Source organism: Argiope bruennichi, chromosome 1, assembly GCF_947563725.1.
Source record: "Argiope bruennichi chromosome 1, qqArgBrue1.1, whole genome shotgun sequence".
NCBI lineage: Eukaryota > Metazoa > Arthropoda > Arachnida > Araneae > Araneidae > Argiope > Argiope bruennichi.
In genome coordinates this window covers 98,212,628-98,236,424 of record NC_079151.1, presented here as the reverse complement: position 1 = coordinate 98,236,424, position 23,797 = coordinate 98,212,628, and the positions used below count along the sequence as shown (strand labels likewise).

Sequence of the window (23,797 nt, the reverse complement as noted above, 5' to 3'; positions counted from 1 at the left end):
CATTTTCATAACGGAAGAAAAAAGAATGAACATAGGAGTTCAGATTAAGGAAGCCAGATATGATAGACACAACCCACACATTTCTTTGTTTACAAAAAAAAAAAAAAAAAAAAAAAAAACACCTATAGGACTAATTCAATTCGATTCGTAGCTGTAGCAAACTTTTAGCTTTCTTTTTAATATAGTATTGTTTTTGACAAAAGTTTAAACTAATATTTAAATTACTAATTGGTAGTGGTATCGACAAGGTCCTATTATTAAGAATTTGCAACAAATGTTTCGCCTTGATATCTTAATTTTGAATGATTTTGATACTTGAATTAAAATAACCAATAATTTAGCGTCTTTTGGAATTATTACTAGATATTGAAAGTATGGGATAGCAGAATTAGAGTATTTCTAATATTAGAACTATTACTGTCATTTGGAATTTGCAATATAAATAAACATTTCTCAATTATATTGTATAGAATTGAAAATAACTCTGAGGAATTCTGTATATTTCATAGTAAATAGGAATGTTTAACTAAAGTGTCGCATATGTTTAAATTTCATCAACAAATAATGAAGAGAATAACTTTACCAAAACAAAATCTTTTTTTAATAAATAATAAAATATTCATCTTAATTTAAGTAATTATTTCCCAAAAAATATTTTTTTGAATGATAACTTCAATAGTTAATACATATTTCGGTAAATTACATTTTACAATGAGCAAGCAATTACGCTACTGATAAAATAGTATTAATTTTAACGTTTTAATTGTTTCCCTATATTTTGAATTTTTTTTATATCTCTGTTATAAAGTCACTAAAACGTATAAAAAATTTAATTAATACCCTGATATTTCTGGTTAACAAATTCATAGCTTCTAATTGAAAATATTTGGAGACTTAAATTGAAGTGTGTAATTTTTTTTGAAACAATTTCTTTTATTTTTGACAACTAGATAGGAAACTTATTTCTTTTATTTATCAAATAAAATATTTTCAGATAAAGCAATATCCCTTAAATATCCGAGTTAATTGAGCATTTCCTTTTTCTATAGATTACAATCAAATGTCTTTCGTGCGACATTGGGGCTATAAATCTTATCTCCCGTTTAATCGTTCAGATCTTTTTATATCAATGATCCGACAGAAGTTTCCTGTAATTCCCCTTTCTCATTGTTTTTCCTACAGAAACTGTCACTTTAGTTCAGCACGCGCGAACCCAAAATGATTTTATTTTTAACTACTCTATTATTACCTATTTTTCCACAGAACTTTCACTCTGCCATCAGAAGAATTCTTCGCTGAAATCCAGCTGTTTCTGAAGACTTTTTACCTAATTTCTTCTGCTATCATCCTGGTCGCTCAACTATAACGATGGTATTTTTTTCTATTGTAGATCTTTCTCTTATCTATCTTCGACAGCTGAAAAACCAATAAGTGTCCATGTAATAAATAAGAAAAAACGCTGTCAAGAATCAGAGCGAGGAAACAATTTCCCTGGCTAGTCATCTTGATGGGATTTACTTCTCCCAAAACTTCCCAATTTCACTGTCTTCTATCATTTGTTGGAAGACCTTGAGGTCAGATCTTTTTTTTATAGAAGTCTTTTGGATATTCTGCCATTGTATCTCAAAGTCTGGTAAATTTTTTTTTCGTTAAGTGAAGAAAAGGAAAGGAAATGCATTGTTTGAAGTATTTTTCTCCCTTTGTTCATTTGCTGTAGGAAAGGTATACTTTAACATCAGCCTTTTGGCTATGATCTGACTTCATTTAAACATTTAAACCTATAATAAGAACGGTGGATCATTAATATAATGGAAAATTGCATGAGTTCAATGTACATATTTTTAGTACTTTTCTCGACTTCCATGACTTTTCTTATAATATTTGTAGCCAAATTGGTCATTATAGATATTTATAGATGTTAGCTTTGTTATACCGTTTTAACTTCTACAATAGTTTCGTATGGAAAATCGAAAATACCGCTTAGAAAAATAAACGTTTGTTTTCTATTCCATTGCATAGTAGTCAGTGATCATAAATACATACTAATATCTATTAATGCATACTAAGCATTTTGAAAGATGCAGAATTATTAAATCGATTTAAATTGATTTTGAAATAGGAAACTGAAAAATAAGCGGGGGTATCCATTTCTGTTATCTTCTATTAATTGTTCAGCTATAATGAGTTTTGGTATTGTACTTTTGCAGTTCACTATGGAATAAACAGTTCTGACCCAAAATAAAATTATTTTAATACCATATATCTTTGCTAATAATTTGAAAGTTTTATTTTCAGAACACATTTTTTTAAAAGTCTCACAGAATTACTAAGAATATTTCTTTCTTTGCTAGCGATGTATGAATAATGCTAAATAGGTTTATAACAAACTCCAAAAAATTAACGAGTTATATAAATGGAATTAAAAAGTTTAATCTCATATTTAATATTATTTTTGTGACTAATGTTCTTTAACAATTGTAAAAATGTATGCATAAAGTACAAAATTTGTTAATTTTTTTTCAATAAATCTTATATTTTATCTGTATTCTCAGTAATTATAAGCTTTTATTTTTTTTACTTTTTAAACTATATGTAATAATTAAATGATGAATTTTTAATTAATTTTTTTATTTATTTTACGTTATTAATTTTTGACAAAGATTGGAATTATTTATATTTAATGCATAATATTAATGAAAATGTTCCAAGATAATTTTTTATGTTCCAATTATTTCCTGTAAGAAAAAAATTTTGTCGTTTAAAATTTTTTTCGATATGTCATAAAGAATTCGAATAAACAAAATTTTTTCATCCTTCATTATTATTTTCGAGTTAAAAAAATTAATTTTATTTGTTTTAAGAACGTACATCTGCAAACGAAATAATCATAAATTTTTGAAATTCAAATGAATTCGTTAAATATACTTCAAATAATTAGAAAGAAGTTGAATAATGATACTTAATATTAAATAATAATAATAGAACTCAATATCAATATTTCAAAGTTTCTTCGATTTAAAATTGTCATACATTAAATTTTAATTCACCACCCTAAATTTAATTTTCATAAACATTTTGCTCTCAAAAGAAGTGATCAAGGTTTGGTATACCTATTTAAGTTGTAAATTAATTTGTGGGGTTATTACAAAATATAAATATTCAATGAAATACAAAAAAAAACATTATCATGATTATTTCATAAATCTCTTTATAAGACGAAATCATGAATAACTTGTAAGAAATTATTAATGATAGCAATCAGGTAATATGGCCCAGTAGAAAACATAATAATTATTTTTTTTAATTGTAATATTATCATTCACTATATAATTTTAATTTGGTTTCATTGAAATTCATTATTAATGATTTCCATTATCAATTAAAAAATGCATAAAATCCTGTTCGATTGCTGATAAAAACAATACAAAATTCCAAGCTCCAAATTTGTCTTATTGCGTATTAGTTACTGTTAATTTTAGCGCGTTTCCTTTGCCTGCTTTTGTTTTCCACATAGTTTCGCAATTGCTACGTTCAAAAACAATGTTTGGAAAATTATTCTTTACCTTTCACAATATATAAATATGAACATTTTGTTCTAAACAACTCTTTTATATTTTATATCACACTGGTTATTTTCAATGAAGCAATAGAAAAAGTTACATGGACCTGAAGGAAATGAGTTTAACAGAATGAAAGATAAAATGCTAAAAAGAATCATTTAAGGTAAAACAAAAAGGGTATTTTTAAAGGGCAAAACTTGAAGGGTATTCTACTGCAACTATGGCAATCTTCTCACCTTTACTTAAATTTTTAATGTAATTGTTATATTTATTTCTTTGTGAAAAATTGTGATTCAATGGATTAAAAATATATAAAGTAACGCATAGGAATGGCAGAGTTTAGAATATCACCAAATATACAAAATAAGTTAAAGACTATCGTAGGTACATCTATAGTTGCCAAAACAGAAAGAAAACATAATAAAAACTTAACATTTGGTACGCGAAATGATTACTTAACAAGCTTCGCTTGGAATGGCGCAAATGTCTAGTTGCTAGAAAATTGGACTACTGCCAAAAGTTTGTTTGGTTTTTTTTGATGTGAGCACTCTTATTTTCGCTCTTTCTTACCGGTAGTAGCCATTTTTTGACATTTATCAAATCATGCATTGATTTTGTGAGTTATATTTGTTCAGTGAGTGTCCTTTATTCACAAAATTAACTGAATATTTTACTAACAATACTGATTAAGACAATCAATCATTTTACATATAAAATCAATTGATGCAAGATTAAAAAGAACTCAATTGCCATGTAATTGGTCATTCGCTGCTCGCTTGTTCACCATCCGTTATGTGTTTGTTAAACATCATTGCCATAGTAAAAGACAATGTTTCGTCTTTCAGCTGAAACCATGCCTGATTCTGTCTGTTTCACTATCTAAAATTACAAAAAATATAGCAAATTTCCTTTTTAACTTAATAAATATAAACCAATTTCATTTAGAAAACATTGATTGAAAATGATTTAGAAAAATTAAAAAAATATGATGGAGGTGATTAAAGAAAATGAAATAAATCACTGACACAGATATATGTTGAGAACTCATAATTTATAGATAATATTTTACCTACAGCATAAGGGCACACAAAGCGCTGCGACTATCAATACTCTGTACTCGCACATTTATTTATATATATTTGTATAAGTACACATACAATCAATTATTAAGATAATAGTATATATCAATTAAAAACACGAAACATCTGTATTATTTACAAGCAGGGAGAATAAATCTTCAAATTGGCAAAGAAATTATGACATTTTACATGTTCAGTTGTGAAAAGAGAAAAAGATGGTTGAATGAATTCAGAATCTCAAGAATGACACATCTGTGTGTACACATGAGTACAAATAATAAATTATCGCAATATATTTGTTCATATTTTAGGAGTAGATCCATCAATGTTTATGTATTGAATTAATTAAGCCTCACCTTATTTATATCAAAGAAATATGTATTGAATTGGTTAAGTCACGTCATATTTTACAGTAAACAATTATGCACAGAATTGGCTAAATATCGCCATATTTTATATGAAAAGATTATGTATTGAATTCGTTAAGTCTCGCCTTTTTTTATGCCAAATACTGTTTCTTACAAAAATGGTTTGGAATTGTAGAATTTTAAATAAATTTTTCTAATATATATTTTATAATTCAATTTAGTTTAATGTTAAAGTTTCTGAATGCCTGACTTTTAAAGAATATGTATTATTAAAGTGTAATAATTTTTTGTTACAGAATTTACAAATATAATCACATAATCATAAAATTATTTTAGTTAATTAATTGCAAAATAAATTTTAGGTATGGCATATAATAAAATTTATAACTTGGATTATTGATTATGTTTTGAATTTTTTAAGGTCTGAGGAGTGAATATCGGTTTTGAAGCAAGAGAATGAATAGCCGGAAAACCAATTCTACCGAAGTTCTGTGATTTAAGAGGATCTGGTATACATGAAAACTCTCAACCGCTATTTTAATCAGATTTTTAACATTTCATCAATACGGTATAAAAAGGCTAATTTTAAAAATATTTCATACTCTTTGTTAAAGAATTGCATATTTTTCCTTTTGTAATTTAAGAAAAGTTTGTTGTAATTGCAAATATTTCTTTTTTCCCAATTTTAGGAAATTGCTGTTGGGAAAATTAAATACAAAAACCATTGCAACAAAGATGACATTTTGATTTTTAAGGTAAAACAAACATTTCATCTAATGAAAAAAAAATATCCCAGTTAACGTAATTAAAAATCCCTTAAGCTAAGTTTAATGTTCTTCATTCTCATGTTCAGTTGTTTTAAAGTTAATTATAATTTCAGATTTTATTGAAGAATTATGAGATGCAGAATTATGAATGAAATATACATTCAAAAACCATCTTTATATCTTTTACAACTGTGCACTTTTTTTACAAGATTTATTCAAATTTTCGTACAAAGATGCAGTTAACAAAACATAGATTTGTTGCATCTATCTAATTTGATTCATTTACAAATTGCCTTTACCGACTTTGTTCACACATATAATACTATTTATTTTCGCACACCACACATATCGAGTGAGGATTTTAACACTTAATTATGAAAGAAGACTTCTTAAATCAACCATGCAAAAAATATATAAAAATTCGTTGCATGTTTGATTAGTAAAATATGAAAAATTCTTTAAGGTTAATCATACATCTATGCTGTCAAATCTGACTCTATGTAACATTGACAATGAAAAATAAAAATAATTAGAAAGTTAAAAGCACTTGTCTTCAAAATGTTTGATTTTTAGTAGACACAAAAATATTTTTCAATTCATCAAATCAATATGGTAAACAAATTTATTCTTTGAAATATATTTGAATACAATGATAATTGTGAAAAAAAAGGTAAATGTTTCTAATATAAATTTCAATTTCAGATTAAAAGCGCGATCTTTAGAAAAAAAATATATTATGCAAATTATTAAATACTCACAAAATTATTTTTTATTAATTGTTTATTTTTAAGATTTGTACTTTATTTTTCTATTCCAATTTTTCAATTTTCAACATGAGATGTTTGTTTAAAATATCTTTTAACAATAATATTTATTTATTTATTTTGATTTAAATTAATAATCCTGTTTTTCAAAAATATGTCAGCATTGTTTCTTCAAGCATGTTTTAACTTTTATAATAAATGCTGATTTTAATACCTTTATTATTTTACATATATTTATTCACTTCATTTTTAAGGCTTTTACATGAAACATAAAGTTCGATACTGAAGAACAGTCACAGTTTAATTAATAGTTATGATTCCTTGCTTTAAAAAAATGTTTTTTAATCGAAACACTCATATTGATATATTTGCGAGATCATTTAAAATTTTAGAATTTAAAGAAAAATAAAAACGACGCATAACACTTCTAACTATTGTTGAAAAAAAAGCACCAGCATTGTAAGCAATATTATGTGCACACATATACAAAGCAACAACAATAAGAAATAAAAAACTCTATTGCTGATTTGTACAATTATAAATAAACTACTATATGTCACAAAATATAAAAACTACATTAAACTCTGATAATATACAAAAAAAGTAATGAAAAATTAAAACATTTATCTCTAATATCTCTTCTTCATTATAACATTATTAATTATATTAAAATTCTATAAATCTTTCTATAAATTTTATTTATATATGCATACATTTATATGTATATATATTGTTTCTTCCTGTAGGACGGGTTTGTATAGGACTAGAAATTTGATTCGTTGGATTTTATTTTTTAACATGAAACTTTTATATTAATAGGAGGAAAAGAAGTTAAAGAAGAAGAAACAGTTTTATATTAAAGGCTGCGTGATACATTTAAACCACAATTTGTTTGCAGAAAAAATTGTCTTGTTTTATTTAAATATTTGATCTTTGGATTTACTTTTTCGAAAATTTAGTAATAATGTTAAATTTCAAGGGGGAGGGGTGAAGTTCTCCAAAATGTCTCTATTCCATCTTGAAATAGCAAATTCTAACATTTAGAATATAGCTAGATATATTGTTATATATTGCTATAAATAACATGCTTATAACAAAGAGAGCAAACTATTATCTTTATATATATTGAATGGAATTCTTATGATTCCAACAATTATATTGACATTGGATTCAATAACTTTTGTTACAATTAAAAGTAAGTAATAAAGTTATCTATTATCGGAAAAGAAATAATAGATTTCGTAAAAGAAAATACAGTAATTAATTTGTAGTACAAAACAAAGTAAGAAATTCGGAATGCAGATTATGCTAATTAAGACAAGTACATATTCTTCTGTATTGAATAATAGTTTATAAAATATCCAAATCAATGAACACAAAAACCACATGAATTAAAAGTTTGTCTAAACTATCGATATCTTGTTTTGATTTCCCTATCATGTAAAATTTATTTTTAAATAAACGTAAATAATTTTACATTTCTGAAAAATTTCCTCATAGATTGAACAGAAAAAAATTTAGTGATATTGAACTTTTCTTTAATATTTGTATCATTTTATTCACCTTTGAAACCTGTGCTTTCTGTGCTCATCGATTGAGTTGAAATCGAAAAAGCAAAATTCACTGTTGAACCGAGCTTCTTTGCCACTCAGCAGAGTAAGAACACAAAAAGAGCGAAAAAATCTATTTATACAGCCGTGTGCCTTTTCATATGTAACGAGAGATGATCGGATCTCGAGAAGGCTCTCTCGCAAAGTCTGCACTGAAAGGGTCTGTCTCCGGTATGTTTCCTGTAATGTCGAGTAAGTTCATCAGATCGAGCAAATTTCCAGCCGCACCCTTTCCAATTGCACTGATATGGTTTTTCTCCTGTATGGGTCCTCAGGTGAGCTTTCAGGTGCGAACTCTTTGTATAAGTCTTGGAACAACCTGGATGTGAACAAGTGTGCGTCGTTATTTTCTTCCGACCGAAACTTCTTCTTCCACGTTTCGGTTTACCCACCATATTTCCCGACGGTTGTTGTTGTTGTTGCTGCTGCTGTGGATCAGGGATGTCTGGCAAATTGGCGAAAACAGTCTGATGCGTCGTCGTGAACCCGGTTGTCACGGCGGCAGCAGTGGTGGCACGATTATTGTTGAGTAATTCCGCAAGATGAGGCGAGGAAGGTGGTGTGACCATCCGCAAATGGGGAGGTTGCTGCTGGGGTAGTTGGCCATGGTGACCTGATGGCATGGACACTGTCGAAGGTGTACCAAATTGAGTTTGAGTATGATTCATGACATGCGGGGACATGAATCCATCGACTAACAACCCACTGGCAGCTTTCATGGCCAGTTGTTGACCTGTCCTTTCGGGTGACGCTGGCGGTGACATCTGACTCGCAATCACTGCATTGGTATTTGTGTTGTATGTCACCCACATATTTTGTGGTATCGTCGTCGTGTAAGGTGCTACGACGTGAGGATTGGGTTGTTGTTGTTGTTGCTGTTGCTGCAAAGGGACACAGTTATTTAATTGGGAAAACCTGTCTTTGCCGTGATCAATTGGAATCAAAGGCGGCATTTCGTCCGTTTCGTTTATAGAACCTGTAGTATTATTACACAGGTCTGGTTTCACGCTGTCATCAAAACTAACATCGTCAGTATAGATCACAGATGGATGCGTATTACCAGTGGAGGAACTACTTAAAACAAAATCCATATAAGCACCAATGTCTTCATATCTGTTGGCAGGCGTTGTGTCCTCTGTGACGATGTGAGCGTTTAGAGGTGGTGCCATTAGTCTCTTTTGAACACTGTCCATTGTTTGTGATTGATTTGAATGCATGGGCTTCATTGAACTCATTGACACTGGTGGCTTCATTTGGTGCTCTGATGGGTGAATGTCCCCCAATAACACACTCTCGATGTCTTGCCACATCTGAAAAAGTGAAAGAAGACGTATGAGCACATGCTTCAAAGGAGATATAAAACAGCATATTTAATTTTTCTAAATAAAGTCATGCTTCTCAGTCTATATTATTATCTTATATAGAGCAAAGTGAAGATATAATAATATTTCCATCTCTAAAAGTAAAGAAAAGAATTTCGAGTTGTAGTGAATTGTTGTGTTTGCAAACAAGTACACAGGATATATTAAAAAATGTCAAAATATGGAGATTTAATGATAAGTAGACAAAGACTTATTAAGTTCAATATAAGAAGGGAAAGTGAAAATTCGCTTTTACTATTTAATTTATAAAAGTATTTATGCTTGCCGAAAAGAAAAAAGCAGTTTAGAAAATAGTTTCCAGATAATTTTGTTCAAAACAATATGCTTGAACTGAAATAGTTTTATGTACTCGAAAATGATATTTTTCAAAGATATTGGGAAGTACCATCAAATCAAAATTTTGAAGAAATATATATTATTAAAATTCTACTACACTTTACAATTTGATCATTTTTTATCTAAGGGAAAAATCAAGCGCAAATAAATGTATTCTTTAACTAAAAATTAAGTTGGGAAGCAGATGCTTATTTAGAGAATCAGCTTATAATCACATCACGCTTATTGCGTTATTGTAAATTACTTTATTTACTAATTGACTTTTCATACTCAATAATTTTTAGGAAATCAACAACAAACCATTCTATAATAAATATAATGATAATTTCTTCACGATGGAAAATATGAATTTAGAATAATATGTTTACTCAATTTTAATACATAATTTTCATGAAATATATCTTCCTTATAATTTAACTATTCTAAAATGCTACTAAATTTTTTTACACATATCCGCTGCCTACGGAAGTAATCTGAATGTGCAAGCAGATTCTGCTCTCTTCTACAGAAAGTCACAATAGGCAATTAAACCCGTACTAGAATGCCAGCACTCTCTCTTTCATTTCCTTATAAATTCGATATCAAAATGCTAAAAAGAATAAGGTCCATCATTGATGTCTCATCCACCGTAATCCAATGATGATGTTAAATCCGATTAAGAAGCGAATGATGTCGCAGTTATCTCTCCAGTTCAGTGATTCCATGCCATTTGCTTCTTCATTTCTTTGTTCCATTTCATTTATTCACTTTGTGCTTCGCTTCATCATTACTGCCTTATTGTTTCCATGCAGGTGAAAGGTGCGAAAGGAATGCATAACGATACCTAAGAAATGGGTCACCCTACCATACTCTAAGTCATCAATCATAGGCATCTATGGAATAGCAGGGGGTAGGGGAGAAAAATACATTCCAGCAACGGCAAAATAGAACTAAATTACTAGTAGATGATATAGTGTATTATTTAAAAATGAATTCGATCGCGCAATATTTTGATGTTATTTCTTGAAGCATCTGAAACTTGTTTATTCGCTTAAGTCCTAAAATTTTGTCGCATCTCCACATTTCAGAGCTTCCCGAATTCGAAAAACTAATTTTACGAACAATATTTGTCGTTTTGTCTTTGATTTCGGATGGAATTTGTTATGCTGTCTTTGCATCGAATTTGTAGATTTCCTTCAAATTTTGAATGTAATCCATCAGTAGGATGTTTCTGGTTGGTTGACCGATTACAAATGAACATGGTAATTACAAAACTTTGAAAACTAGATAGATAAAATATGATTCACAGATTTAGCATCTAAAATATAGATTTTTATCAAATTTTCTACCAATTCTGTCTAGGAATTGGCCATTTGTCTACCGATCTGTTCTTTTGTATGCACGAAAAACTGAAAACTTGCATTACTTTCTCTTAAAACTAAAAATTTAGTAATTATATGTGATTATCTCTTTATTGTATAGGAAAGTATTAAAATTGGTGGAAAAAATTTACATAAATAAAATTAGTATCGCTGTAAATATTCTTCTTCTTATTATTTTGAATATTAAAATCTTGCATAAGAGAATATTTTATACTATAATGTTTAGAAATAATTAATTAAAATTTAAACTTTTAATCAACTTATAATTAAAATTTTGAAATTCCTTTTTTAATGAATATTCAGTACTCAAAAAATAACTTCATGCCAAATTTGGAGCTCTAAGAATAGCGGTGTATCCTGCAAAACATTTTGAGTTATTTTCTCAACATATAATTGCATGACATAATTATCAGATAATATACCAGAATAAAAATATTATGTTTTTTTTTTTTAAATGAATAATACTGTTTTTTTTTACATGCTGAGTTTAAACTGGATGTAACATTCTTTTTTCACTTTTTAAATTTTTTAAAAAAAATTTGATATAAGTTATATGATTTAATATTATAAAAAAATTTCAACAAATTATTGACAAAAAAAATCTTAATCAAATTATTATTTAACCCTTTCTAGGGCCGTGGGAAGTATGCTTCCCACCAAATTTATCAATCTATGTAGGTTGGCATAAGTTCTGACAAAATTTTTGAGAAAGACAGAAACTTAGATGCTTCAGTTCTTTATCTTACACAAAATGATGTGTCCAGATTTGTTACTTAATTATTAATTAACCAAATTAATTAAATAATCAAATTAAATTTATCTAATAAGTTAAATGAATCCCTTTTCTTATTTTAATTTCAAACCTAAAAATATTTTAACATAATATGACTAGAAAAAAATGGCCCTTTAAAGGGTTAACTACCTAAAGTGGTGAGTCCTGTAAAAGGATTAGCAAATCATGTACAATGTTTGAATTTTTATTCCACAGCGGTTTCTTACAGAATTTTTTTAATAAAAACTTTATTTGCATTTCTTTCACTTGAACATGCTAACATTACTAATATATATTTAATTTGCCTTTAGTAAATAATTTAGAAGTAATCATATGTGTAGTACATATTAATATTATAGGTATGTTACTATTAATCATGTAACAATTTTATCTCCCCTCGTTTTAATTGATTATAAGTATATTAATTATTTGTCATCACAACTTTTAATTCATTATTCCATATTGATTATAGGCCATTTTTGTAATATCCATTATTCATCAAATAGGCTATATTAAATGGCAGCAACTCTTCAGTGGCTTTATTCTTATATAAAAAAGTGTGCAATGCAAACATTAAAAGCATTGATTATGTGAATTATAAAATTCTTTAATATATTTTAAAGGTTGATTTATTTACATTTTTATTTTTAATGAGGATCTAAACGTGACTGTAAAATGTAGCCTGAATATTCCAGTGAAGATTCGAAAGGATCCATCATTTAAAGCTTTAGCATATTATGGAGGGGATTATCATTCCAGCTGCTATTAGCTATGATGAATTATCAATGATTGGAAACCGTGACTGAAGAATAAATGTGACCTTCGCCCCGATAATACGGGAAAGGGGAAGGTACATTTGAAAGCTGATTTATGCAGTAAGGTAGTTGAGCACAAACTAATTTTGCAAAAGGATAGAGATCATGTACCTAATCATTTTTATATGCATTACTTTTTATATAAATCTTATCTTATTTCTCCTTTTTATTTATTTTCTTAATTATTTGTACTTGTGGGTCTGAAATCCCTGCTGAAATATTGCAAGATATTAGTGATATTTTTCTTTTAATTTTAGGGAATAAAATATTGCCGGTTCATTGTAACAAATTCAAAAATCAAATTTTATCTTATTTTTTTTTTCTTTTCATTAATATTATCCTTATTTCCCACTTGCAGTTTGGAATCTTTTTTTAAATAACGCAAATTATTTATGAATTTATTCTTTCAAGTTTAGGGACTGAAATATTATTCTAATTAAATTATTGTAATTATATATTATGTTATATTATTATTCTTAAAACTATTGTCTTCTATTGTTCTAAGTTCTAATAAAGCAAAACAAATAATTTTTCTAAAAATTTTAAATAATATTTTGGAAAATTAATCGGAGTTATATTTTAATAAATATATGATAATAATCAAAAAAATTCAAAAAAAAATTAAACCAAAAAATTAAAAAAAAACTATTTAGATAACTCAAATTATTAGAATAATTTTTTTAGAAAAAACTCTTTAACTGGAGGGAGCTCCTAAATGTACAATATGTAAAAAAGTAGAAAAATATGCACGTCTTATTTCACGCTGAAAATGCTTGAAGATTATAGTGTATAAATATAATAAAGGGAATAAAAATAAAAAAAAGGTTTAAAAATTAATGAAAAAATGAATTGGAAGGGAAAGCTTTATTAAAGGTCACTTTTAGTCAGGAATTCAAACCCCGAGGAGTTATTTTTCAGAAGATTGTCAGGTCCCACAACAAAAATTGGGGTTTGAATCCCTGCGCCGAAAGTGACCCTTAATAAAGTCTTCGGACCAACCAGATTTAATAATTATTTGCTATTGTTGTGATTTATGGCACTTTACAAGCCCGCTGACAGTTATTTGCCAGCAATTTAAGCCGAGTAAGCGTCTCTTGTTTTTTCAGTAGCGCCAAGAGTACGATTTAGCTACTTCATGCATCACATTCGCTTGCATAACCCCTTTTTACGTGGGGGCACATTCCCACACCTCACAAATAAAACATAGAAGAAGAGCAATTATGCCCGAACCGGGATGCCCAGATCACAGGGAAGACGCGCTACCCCTATGCCAGGACACCAACATTAATTTTTTGCATTTTTATTACTATTTTTTATTTACTATAATTGTCAGACTTTTTTGCTTGGAATAAGCTGTATGCAAATACTTTAAATTATAAAAGAAATGCTAAGATTTCTAAAGATAAAAATAATAAATAATAATAATTATGATTCCTATGTTTAATTAATATAAAAAAATTCGTTAAATAATTTCATTTTTCTTTTTTAAATGAAGGAAAGTGCGTAAATAATATATTTAAAAACTTTTTAATTAATTTTGGGGCTTTTTTTCTTGAGATTAGTCACTTGGTTATAAGATTAATAACTTGAGATTAGTCACTTGATTGATTAGTTAATCAAATAATTTTGTCTAAAATGAAATAAGATATATTTATTTATCTTTATAATGAATTTGTTACTAATTGAAGAATGTTGATTTTGCAATTTAAGCTAATTTAAAATGGATTGCTCCTTTAACTGCTATATAGATTTCAAGTATTTTAAGTAAGAGAAAAATTGTTCAAACGGTTTGGTTTTATACATTTTTCTAGAAACAATACCTTTACATATGGAAAAATTGTAACATTTGCTTAAATTATATTTTTATTAAATTAACAGGCTGCAAGGAATTCAAATAATTAATTTTCAGCTACATTGTAAAATCGGAGTATGTTAAACAATTCTATTTATTATTTTCTAAGTCAGATTCAAATTTCCTCTTTTATGCATTAATTAAGTGCGTGATGTTAATGGGATTGTTTTAGATCTTAAATTCAAGAAAATTGGCGATATTATTATAATACAGAAAAAATGAAATAAGGCTGAAACTTATTATAATCAAATACCCGTGTCTACATCCCAGCGAAATAAAAGTAAAATTACTTACGCAACCCTTTAAACTTTTTCGAAATCGATTAAAAAAGAAATAAATCTCGTGACATATTTTCATAAACAATGCAAGTAAGAGACTGCAGGTGGGATGATTCTTCATTAGCAATGTATCATATGTTTCATTCTATTTCTAAAGAAGAAATTTCTTTGAGAGAAAAAGGCCATTATTCACTAATGACTTCCGCTGTGTAATGAGATTTTCCTTCTAAACTGAAGAACAAATGTGCAAATAACTTTCTGTGTTTTCTTGAGTGTTCTTCAATTAATTTGGAAGGATCTTATTACAGTAGGATTGATAGAAAATACTGAAATAAAAGTCACTTGACTAGAAATGCATGTTTTTAGGAGTAACATTTTCATTCTTCATTTCAGTTTTTTTTTTTTTTTTTTTTTGTATTTAATTTTCTTAGAGTGTAAATTGAAAGAGATAAATAATTTATTTAAATTATTTCTCTGGTATGATTCTCAAAGCTCTTTATTTCCTTTAAAGATCAAGATAGCATGTTTTACGGAATTCTTAATTCATATAGCTTTGTTTTCTACAAGGACTTAAAAAACTACAACAAACGGCTTAGTAAATCGCTGATATGAAGAATTTATTGTATCCATTATTTAATAATTTAAATGTTATAGCATTGAAAGTTGCTGTTATCGTTTTAATTATTACAAATTGGCATTTCTGTTTAAATAATTTTATTATTTCAATTGTATGTTGACTAAGTTATCTTTTATTTGTAAGAAATTTCAAGATTTTCATTATTTATAAAAATATAAATAATTTTATAAAAATCTGCTTATTCGGAGTTAACTATGTCCAAAAGCTCTAAAATATATTTAAATGTCTTCTTATATAATTAATTTAAATTATCACTTACTAATTTGAATGTGTTAAAATTTAAAAAAAGGTAAAATTACAGTAAAATTGGAAAAAACTTTTTTTTTACAGTTTATATACTATATATATATATAAACATATAAGTGTCAGCGTCTTCAGTTTTGGATTACTAGTATTCTGTTATAAAACTAATCAAAACTATACATTTTTCATAATAAATTATAAACCATTATTAAGATTTCAGTTGTTGCGAAGGAAGATTGTTTTCTAAGAAGAACAAAATATTTTGATAAGCGGAATCAAAGGAATATATATATATATATATATATATATATATATATATATATATATATATATATATATATATATATCATAAATAAATAAATAAAAAAAACAGAAATAAGCATGTTTTTTCATGAATGTGACATTGAACGAGGAAATAAGTTTTGCGCTTGGCTACATGAAAATAAACAAAAAAGAAAGATAAAAGCAATCGAAGAAACAAATCTGAACCAATTTAGAGGAAGTGCGATAGTTGCCGTAATTAAAGGAATTTTCTTTCACAACCTTGGTCTACATTTCATTATTATCATTTTTTTAAATTAACAATCAGTAAACATGTGACAGTTATGTCCATAATTCGTATCATATTCCTGGGTTGTATTAACGATTTTATTGTCAAAATATAAATAATAAATTAAACTATACGAATCTATTTATATATTTACTCATCTCGATAACGATATGTTGACATTGAAAGAAACTGCTTAAAGGCAAAATTAATTGGAAGTGTCTTGTTATTGCATCTAAATAAATTAATTTTAATATTAATTTAATAATTTTATTTTATTTTCTAAGACCATATTCAGCCTCATTAATTTCAACATACTAATTCCTACGGCCAAACGATGAAATGCTTCTTTTGTTATGAAAATCGTTTGATTTTTAATCTACTGAATACATTTTACTTGTAAATTATAGGTATTTGAATTTATTAAAATAATTCTATATCAGAATTTTTTATTAAAATATATTTATTATTCATAAGTAATTTATTAAAATATTTCTATTAATCATGATAATTATATAAATTATAGACTATTCAACTGATAATCACAGTTTTCCCCTTGACAACGGGGAGAAGATAAAAATTTACAAATTATTTTATAATGGAATGAGCAGCGTAATGTATTTACTTTAGCATTGTTTTAGAATGCGTTTGTTGGCCTATTTTAGTCGACCTATGAATCCGGAAATTCTTTATTCATACGAAGAAATGCTTTATTTATTTTATTTTTTTAAGTAGCAAGGTAAAAAAAAATCTTATTTTTTTGTTTTATGTTTACCGACTTATTCAAACATTTTCATATTCATATTTATAATTTAATCAAAAATTATGTACTTTGAATAAATTACTTTGTTTGGTTAATAATTATTTTAAAAAGAATATTAAAGCTTTTACATTTGTCATTCTTTTATTTTGTTTATTTATTATATGAAATTGAAAATATTTATAAGACGAAATTAATTCCAATTTAATAAAAGGGCAAATCATTTAAAAAAAGCGAATTGTTAAAATTAAATATTTATGTGTGAGGGAATAAGAATGTTATTTAAACTACGTGTAATAAATTAAGAAGTTTTATTTAATATTAATTTAGACAGTAAATTTGGAAGCAGTTGATAAAATAAAAATGATCAAAGAATTGTGTAATATTCAGTTTCAATTTTTTATTTGAAATGAATTTTTTGATTAAACTAGAAATATTACTCTCACCATAAAAATTCATTCGATTTTAAGCGCTTGCCACAAAATGTTAAATTCTTTAATATAGCAGACATTCATACAAATATATTTTATTAGCTGTTTGATTGTGTATATATAAGTTAAAATAAATACTCATATAACTACTAAAACTTATTTTTTTAAAATAAAAATTCACTCCTATTGAATACGTTGAAGTAAATAGTTTTGCATTGTTAAATTGCAATTATAACTTTGTTTTTTGAGCTGCACAGTGTAGTTAACGTTTTTCCCACATGGCTTAGTAAATTGCTTAAAAAAATTCATTGAAACATTAAACCGCTTCCAAGAAGGTTATAGCGAAATCAAATTTCTGTTTTATTATTCTAAGCAGTTATGAATGACGTGAACATATGAGAACTAATTGTCTTTACATTCATTTTATTTACCAAAGAAAAATATTATTTCGATTTAAAACAAAAATTAAATGCGTGTTATTCCTATTTTTTTAATTAAAAAATACATAAATTCATTTTCTCAAGGATCTTTATTTAAAAGAGAAATATTTTAATACAGTCGAAACCTTCCTTAAATAGGATATTTACTTTACATATAAATTATCCTGATTTCATACATGTTTCATTATATTTTGAATTTCTTTGAAATATAATTCCTTTTATTACAGTGTTTTTGTCAAATATAGAGTATATTTATCCATTGAAGAGTATTTTTTGACGACAATTGTATAAATTCTTAACGTATCGTAACTAATTTAAATAAAAAAAAATTATTTCTATACTTGAATTGCTTCAGTTTTTAAATATAGAATTTTGTTATCGAATCTTACTTCATTTCCGAATATGATTTAAGTTTTGGAATTTTTTGGTGTATTACCGATGATAATAAACTATTTCAACATTTTTTAGCGTTTTATTATAAGTCAATTATTATATAAGATCAATTATTTAATATTTGAATCTGAGAGAAATGTGATTTCAAAAGTATCTAATATTTTCTCTAATCAAGTAATAAATTCTAAACAATAGATTAAAGAGTTACTATTATCATTAAATATCTTACTACACCTTAACTAAAAATTAAAATTAAATAGAAGAATTCTAAAAGATAAAGGAAATTCATCATAAAATAGAAATAATATATAATATAAAATAACTTGTTTGTGAGTTACATGATTAAACTTTGAATTCGAGATTCGAGGGTTATCTCACTCTCACTCTCTCACACACACGCACACATACACACATATAACATTAATCCTATATAGAAACATTGGATATAAATATAATAGACTATAGAATCATAACTAATTTTAAATAAACCAAACAAATACAAGCTCTAATTCTTGAACTTTATTCATTACTTATTCATAAATGAGATAGTAACTGTTTTCTGTGCAGTTCCTGTTTCTATTTTTATTTTAATAAATATGTGCTCTATAATTTTATATTCAATGCTTCTTATTTGTAAAAAATATATATTTTTTCTAGTTTGAATATCATTTGCTTCGAGAAGGAAGCAAGTAAGTTCACGACACAAGAACTACACATGGCAGTGCTAGTCCAAATACATTATTCAGCACTAAAAATACACCAAAATTCACATAATGAATAAAAATTCAATAAGTGGAAATAAAAGGTTCTACATAATACAAAGTTACCTCGAGCACAAGAACTGGCAGAAATTATAATCTAAAAATTATAAAAGAATTATCATTTATAAAATGTTAATAACTTTTTAATAAGCTATTAATTCAATGAAATAAGACAATTAAAATGAATGTCATTAACAACCTCATTCGATGCAAATTTGAAAAATTTCTACAATCCACGTAGAAAATCTATAAAAATGGAAATAATTTGCTATTTACTTTTGTATTTTCTTTAAAATTTTTGTTTTGTTGCAGAAAAGACAGATTTAATTCGTTCGTGTCAAATTTCTTCCATTTTAATTACTTAGATAAATGATATTGATTTACAAAATAATGTTGTTTATTTCATCCAGGCTTTTGTCTTTTACTATTATTATGATTTATCGTCATTTTTTTTTGGATATTTTTATATAGGAGAGTTAAAATTAGTTTCTAATTTTATAACGTTCGTATCTAAAGTTGCTTATTCTTAGAATATATAGTGCATCCTGATTGAATTGTTGAATTTCGAATATGCGCTGATTTGGTGCGTTATTATATTATTTGCTTGCAATTTTTAGTAGTCAAAATTCGTACAAGTCAAATTCCCATTTATTATTATCATTATCAAAGTAATTATCACAAAATAAAAACTATAAAATCCTTCTAATCGCAAAAAATAACTAAGTAAAATTTCTAATTCCACGAAATAAGTATAGAAACACAAAAAATTTTATTCGAATTTTCTATAACTTTTTTTGTGTGTTTATTTTTTTAATTTACTCTAGTTAGATGTTAGATATTAAATAAGAATAAACAAATCGTAAACCTGAAAAAAAATTATTTAGAATGATTCAAGTCACGAAATATGATTTTACGAATAAAACAAAAAATCGATAATTTACTCCGATATCCATGCTACAGATTGCTAACGAACTGTGCGTGTAATTAAACAAGCAAAAAAGGCGAGTATTGAAAAAGTAGGCTGGTATTTTTCCTCTCTATTAAAGAGTTTCTTCAGCGAACTAGTTTTATTCGGTAACGTCACTGTGTCAACTGCGGTAGGATTCTTGTTTTGTTGTGATTGGTAAAGATTTATTCATTTCTTTTGCAAGTTTCTTCATCCCTGCCTGAAATCAAAGCTCAAGACGGTTTTCTTGTCGCATTCTTAGCAATCTGACAGCCTGTCTGCAACTTTCTTTTTTGTCTGAATTCTCCTTTCAGAGCAGAATCAGGATGCCCTAGAAAAGACAGACGTACAGACAGACAACGTGGGAAAAGTGTTCGGCAATGACGTTAGTCGAGTAAATTCCACGCAGAATAAAAATTAAGAACTTCATTAGAATGCATGGATTCCTTGAACGAGTTTATTACTGGGTTATTTCAATCTCTCTTTATTTGACATTTGCTTTCAATATGTTTATGTTTTGTCCTAACAGGAACTTACATTATTGTACGAAATTTGCATTGTTTAATTTTTCTATAGAATTTTAAGCAAAAATGTTTAAACGGAATGCCGACACAATAACAGAAAGGGTTTCAAAAATTAATCGAAAAACATACTTTAATAATAAATGTTTTATACTAAAAAAACAACACAATATATAATATTTATTAGCTATCTTGGAACGGAATGTCAACAAAAAAAATGACTTCAAAATTAATCGAAAAACATATTTGCATAATAAAAGTTTTGTAATAAAAAAACAAGGCAATAAATATTTATTAAACATCGAGGGCTAATTTTCAAAATATTAAAAACTTTTGTCTTCGAATCTCTAGGAAATATAAAAATATCTTTCATTATGAAATTTTATAAAATTGTTGAGAAAAGAAGTGCAACGCTGTACGGAGAAGGAGATGCTTACCATAAATGGAAAATGAAATTATTTTTCAATCTGATTTGTAAGATTCGTATATGAAATATATAGATCATTTTGCTATTGCAGATATATCAGCTAGAGAGCCGCAGTATTTTTATTCATCCGTACCTGACAACCATGGTTTTTAAATGCAATCAGTATGAAGAATTTTTTTTTTTTTTGGCATTAACTAGCGATAATCATTTGGTCGCAGTTTCCGATAGTGATATGTATCACATTTTGATATATTTCAATCTGCAATGTCAGGCTTTTGTTATCTTTTAATGAAATTGTGAAGAAATAACTTTAAAAAATTAAGAGAAATTTAAAGTTCAGTTTATTTAGTACATTAATACCCTTTTTTGAAATCCTAGAGCTATTTCTTGATAGAACTGTTATCAAATAGTATTGGCAAAACTAAGTTCCATTTCTCCATATTTTTGCACCATACCAATGGAAGATAATTTGAGCTTGATATCAGATTTAACACTCAACCGGACCATTACATAGCGGATTTTTACAGGAATTGTTACCCCCCCCCCCCGCCCTGCAGATCTTATCACTTGGCCGACGCAACACAAGATGAAATTTCATATTGTGAAAAGCGATATCAAAACGATTAAGTGCAGCGATGAACACAATAAATCTATGCCAAAATTACTAGTCATTTCATGCTGTTAAATGCTGTTTCATTGTCGTGCACGCTATATCCAAACATTCATGATAAATTGAAACTATTGCGCTTTCATTTTACATTTGTCTTATTTTATTGTGAATATATTTAACTCCGTACTCCTCACTTTTCTGCTGCATTCTATTACTAAATGATTAACGATTCAGAAGTTCGAGCAAAGATTGAGGTTCCGATTAAAATTTTAAAGCTGACAAAAGGTTGAAAGACCTGTTTTTCTTATCAAATAGTTGCTTGACAAAACCGACGTAAAACCAAACATAAAAAAGACGAAGACTTCAAACTTTCAAACTCTAAACGAAATCATGAAAAAAAATTCACAATTCGATATTAATAATAAATAATATTACTTCTATGATAAAAGTAGAACATATTTGAAAGATACAAAACATTTTTTTTTATAAATTCGTTATGCCAAAAGACATTTATGTACTTGGTGTAATAATAACAGGTGTAGAATATATTTAAGGATTTTTTTTCACTTTAATAATTTAACATTGTTTTTTGAAAACTTTTGCTACCATCTCCATGAATATGAAACATACTCGTCTCACTAATATATTTCTATATAAGACATAAGAATGTTATACAAATTTTTAAAATCCTCATATATGCCAGAAAATGCTAAAGCAAATGCAGCATAAACAATTTTCTTCGTTTTATTTTTCCATGAAAATCACTTTTAGCAAATTTCCTTTTTTCTAAATACTTCTTAGCACTTTATTATTATTATTACATATGATTTCAATTTAAAAACTGGAAATTCAAACTCAATTTCTGTCGGATGTTTTTTTTTTCCTTCAAAATATGGATTAAATATTTTCGTTTATTTATTTACTCGTTCGACAAAAAGTTGAAATGTGTCACATGCCTACGTGACATTTGTCATTTTCTACTACAGTGAGATTACAAGGTCTGTATAGACACAAACATCTTATTAGAGTGATTTATGGATTGGTTACTCTTTCTTTTGAAATTTTATTAATTATTGATCCTTTTTACCTTTTTATAGCTAAAAATAAATTTAAAAAAATGTTTATACAGTTAATGTGAAATTTATGCGGAATTCGATCTCTCATTTGATAAAGTTTTCCCGTACTTTTTAGGCGGCTTCAATGATTCTAGCATATAAGAAATCAACAAGTGAGCATAGGAACTGGCCTACAAAACTGGCTGGGAACCACTCACATTCAAAACTTTTCCCAAAGGTGGCCAATTTTCATTAATCGAAATTCTTGCAACGATCCTTGAGAACAGAGAAGAATGGACCACCAGAAATAAACCGGATACTAGCAGCGGAAGTGGAGAATAAATAAAAACTTTCGCAACGGTATTCCGCAATGGAACCGTTGATGCCAGAAACGCATCAATGAATTCGAAAGTAAATATGAGTTGTTCCCAACGCACTTTTGTTTCGCACGTTTTTGAAATGGCCAACGTAGTAATTAACGGTCACTTTCGTTACCAATTTCTCATGCAATTTGGGTTATTGATATGGGAGGTGAATTGAATCCGGGAGAGTGAAAAATGTCGATTTTTCTGCGGTTTTCTATAATTTAAAAATCCTTGAAGATATGATTACTTTTATTATAATGGGCACGAAAAAGAGAATTGAAAGAAATGCTTCGTTTATATTTATTTTTATTATTAAATTTAGCTGCCATAATTTTTTTTTTAAAAAGAAAGTTATCCGAAGTTTTGCAATTCATAGAATTTGAAAATGATTTATAAATTCTTAATTTTTTAAGAAAGCGTCTGGCTCTATCCGAATATATTTTCTATTATTATTCATTGCATTATTTAAGATCATAAGTCCAATTTTCTAATTCACATAAACAGTATTAGTGTAATATTTTTGATTAATTTCAATATTTTAAAAACAAGATACGATATGATTTCAATTAACAGTTTAACAATTAATTATTATCAGTTCCAATTTTTTGGTATCAATTAACAGTTATTCGAGAAATGTAATTTTAGAAAGGACGTCTGAATTTAGTTTTCGTCCAGATGATGGCATTTGCTCTTACAACTCATCTTGATCTTTCATAT

At 27.0% G+C, this 23,797-nt stretch overlaps 1 protein-coding gene across 1 annotated transcript in view; it reads right to left on the bottom strand.

Annotated features, from left to right (window-relative positions):
- Positions 1–7,832: 7,832 nt before the first annotated feature.
- The window catches only part of LOC129958017 (Kruppel-like factor 3), an 82,068-nt gene continuing 66,103 nt past the window's right edge, over positions 7,833–23,797 (bottom strand). The window contains exon 2 of the mRNA XM_056070569.1: positions 7,833–9,458. Coding sequence (XP_055926544.1) covers positions 8,226–9,458 — 1,233 coding nt within the window. The 3' untranslated portion in view covers positions 7,833–8,225. The remainder of the gene's footprint in view (positions 9,459–23,797) is intronic.